At 39.4% G+C, this 2,340-nt stretch overlaps 1 protein-coding gene across 1 annotated transcript in view; it reads right to left on the bottom strand.

Annotated features, from left to right (window-relative positions):
- Positions 1-659: 659 nt before the first annotated feature.
- Positions 660-2,340, bottom strand: part of LOC122546481 (procathepsin L-like) — a 5,995-nt gene continuing 4,314 nt past the window's right edge. Inside the window, exon 3 of the mRNA XM_043685182.1 lies at positions 660-1,053. Within this exon, the coding sequence (XP_043541117.1) occupies positions 954-1,053 (100 nt within the window). The 3' untranslated portion in view covers positions 660-953. The remainder of the gene's footprint in view (positions 1,054-2,340) is intronic.

The raw sequence follows: 2,340 nt of genomic DNA on the forward strand, positions 1-2,340 counted from the left end.
GAGGAACGGACAGCCCTGTTACAATTACATTCTTTTTCCATTCAATATAATTTAATTCATATTGTCTTGGCATTAACAATGCTCGACTGGAATACGGATGTAACAGTATGCAAACTATTTATATCTACAACATGGGATAGAGAAACCTGGAATTATCTGTGCAGTGTGTCCATGCTGTACCATTCCTAGCAATTTCTCCTGCCCATGATATCGTCAGAAATAAACTAGTATTCGTCTATTTCACAGATCTGTGTGTGACCTCTTTTTTGTCATTGACGGTTCTCCACCAGTATTGCTTTGCAATACTTTAAATACTCCGTTTACCAGTTTTTCTGTTCAGTGCCAATCAATAGATGAAATTACATATTCGCATTTGTCTGAACTGAATCTCGTCGGGACACTCCCAGTCTACAGTCAGGCAAGCTTAACCTGTTTCCTGGAGGTTTTCTGGTTAGACTCTGTTCAATTAAGCCTTATTGTCCTCAACAACCCCACTGCATTTATTCAGTCACTGTGCTGGTGTCAAAAAACACAGACTCTTCAAATTTTCTCTGCATTTGTTTACAACGTAGTTTGACAATAGATTTCACAGCAGACAAGACAATTAATTCCGCACAAAGACAAATAATTTCCTTTAGAACAAACAAGCTCTGAAAATAATTGCTGACAGCCTTTATTATATTGTTGGACATCAGCAGTACATGCAGATTATTGTCTTCTACAAGCTGGAGAATTTATTCACTCTATCATTTACAGTGGCTATATGTATCAATCAGACAATGCCATTGGTTTTATATGAAGCGATAGAAATGTGCAAAAATCGTTATTATTTCACTTTTTAAATTTGCAGCAGACAATTAAAGCAATGTCCTTGAATGAATCAGCATTAACAGAAATGATCCGGTTTATTATTCAGCTGGGATTGATGAAGCTCTGTCTTATCAGTTGGCTCGTTACACGACAGGGTACCGCACAAAACTGGCAATTTCACAGTGATTCCCTCTATCCTTCGCAATTTTGATGTACCCGTCTTCACCCCAGCCTGTTCCCCAGCTGGAAAATAAGAAAATCCATTGGTGTTGGAATCAAAACGCTAATAAACGAGACATGTTTGGAGAAGCATCTGTTTTAACTCTGGTATACAATTGGAATTATTTTAGGGACTGAATTCTGGAATTACTGAGCGAGATAATTAGTTGTAAAGAATAAGTTGCATCAGGCTGGAAAGAGTCAATTGTTTTCTTTTACATCAATTGCTGATCTGTACAGTACGTGTGGACTCACTACACAATTTAAAATGGCATGAGGTGAGATCCTTATCAGGGATAGGTCTGCAGCTGGAGTAGATATGAAGGGGAAAGTGAATAGGGACGAGTGAGAGCTTTATAGATGGCCTCCTGGAGATTTCCTTCTTGCCGTATGGAGGAGGAGATTTTCTCAGAGTTTTTTTTACCATCATCGTTCTGAGATTGCCTGCTACAGGATATAGTCTGTGCAGAGCATGAGTTGATTTGGACACAGGTTACCCAGTGTCTCCTGAACTGCAACGATACCTCGGCCTTAAAACTTGTTCCATATCCGGTTACCCTGCCCAAATCACATTTCCAGCTTTCCCAAACTGTTCCAGCACCCATTACACTGTAATACTATCTACCTTATTAAACAACAATGTCTATGTTTTTATAAGCCACCCACATACTTTTTCCTCTGGGAAATCATGTAGAAATGTGTGTATGTGTCAGTGTGTGTGTGTCTGTGTCTGTGTGTGTGTGTGTCTGTGTGTGTATATTCACCCGAACCACAGGACTTATTTCATCAAACATTTTGTATCCAATCTGGCCCTGAAGATGTGACTGCTTCTTTCAAGCCTGACTGCCATGATTGTAATAACGGCAGCCAGCGACGCCTCATAGAATAAATCGCTGAAAGGAGACAGGCGGTGGTAGTTGATTGAAAATATTCATTCCTGAGTTCAGTTACTAATGAAGAACTACAAGGATCAGTTTTGGATCCTTTGTTTTAGTCGATTTTTATATAAATCAACTGAACGAGAGCACAGAAGGATGGTGGATTAATATGCGGATGACATTAAGTTCGTTCGAGTTACTTGGATCCTTTGTTTTAGTCGATTTTTATATAAATCAACTGAACGAGAGCACAGAAGGATGGTGGATTAATATGCGGATGACATTAAGTTCGTTCGAGTTACTAAGATTGTATGGATTGCGGAGATAGCGAGATAAGCTGAAGAGCTATGATGAAAGGTGGCGAATGCAGTTTAATGCGGAAAAGTGTGAGGTGATTCAGTTTGGAAGGAATCCAATGTAATGGGCGAAGAGT

This window comes from Chiloscyllium plagiosum, unplaced genomic scaffold (genome assembly GCF_004010195.1).
Source record: "Chiloscyllium plagiosum isolate BGI_BamShark_2017 unplaced genomic scaffold, ASM401019v2 scaf_73993, whole genome shotgun sequence".
NCBI classification, from domain to species: Eukaryota; Metazoa; Chordata; class Chondrichthyes; order Orectolobiformes; family Hemiscylliidae; genus Chiloscyllium; species Chiloscyllium plagiosum.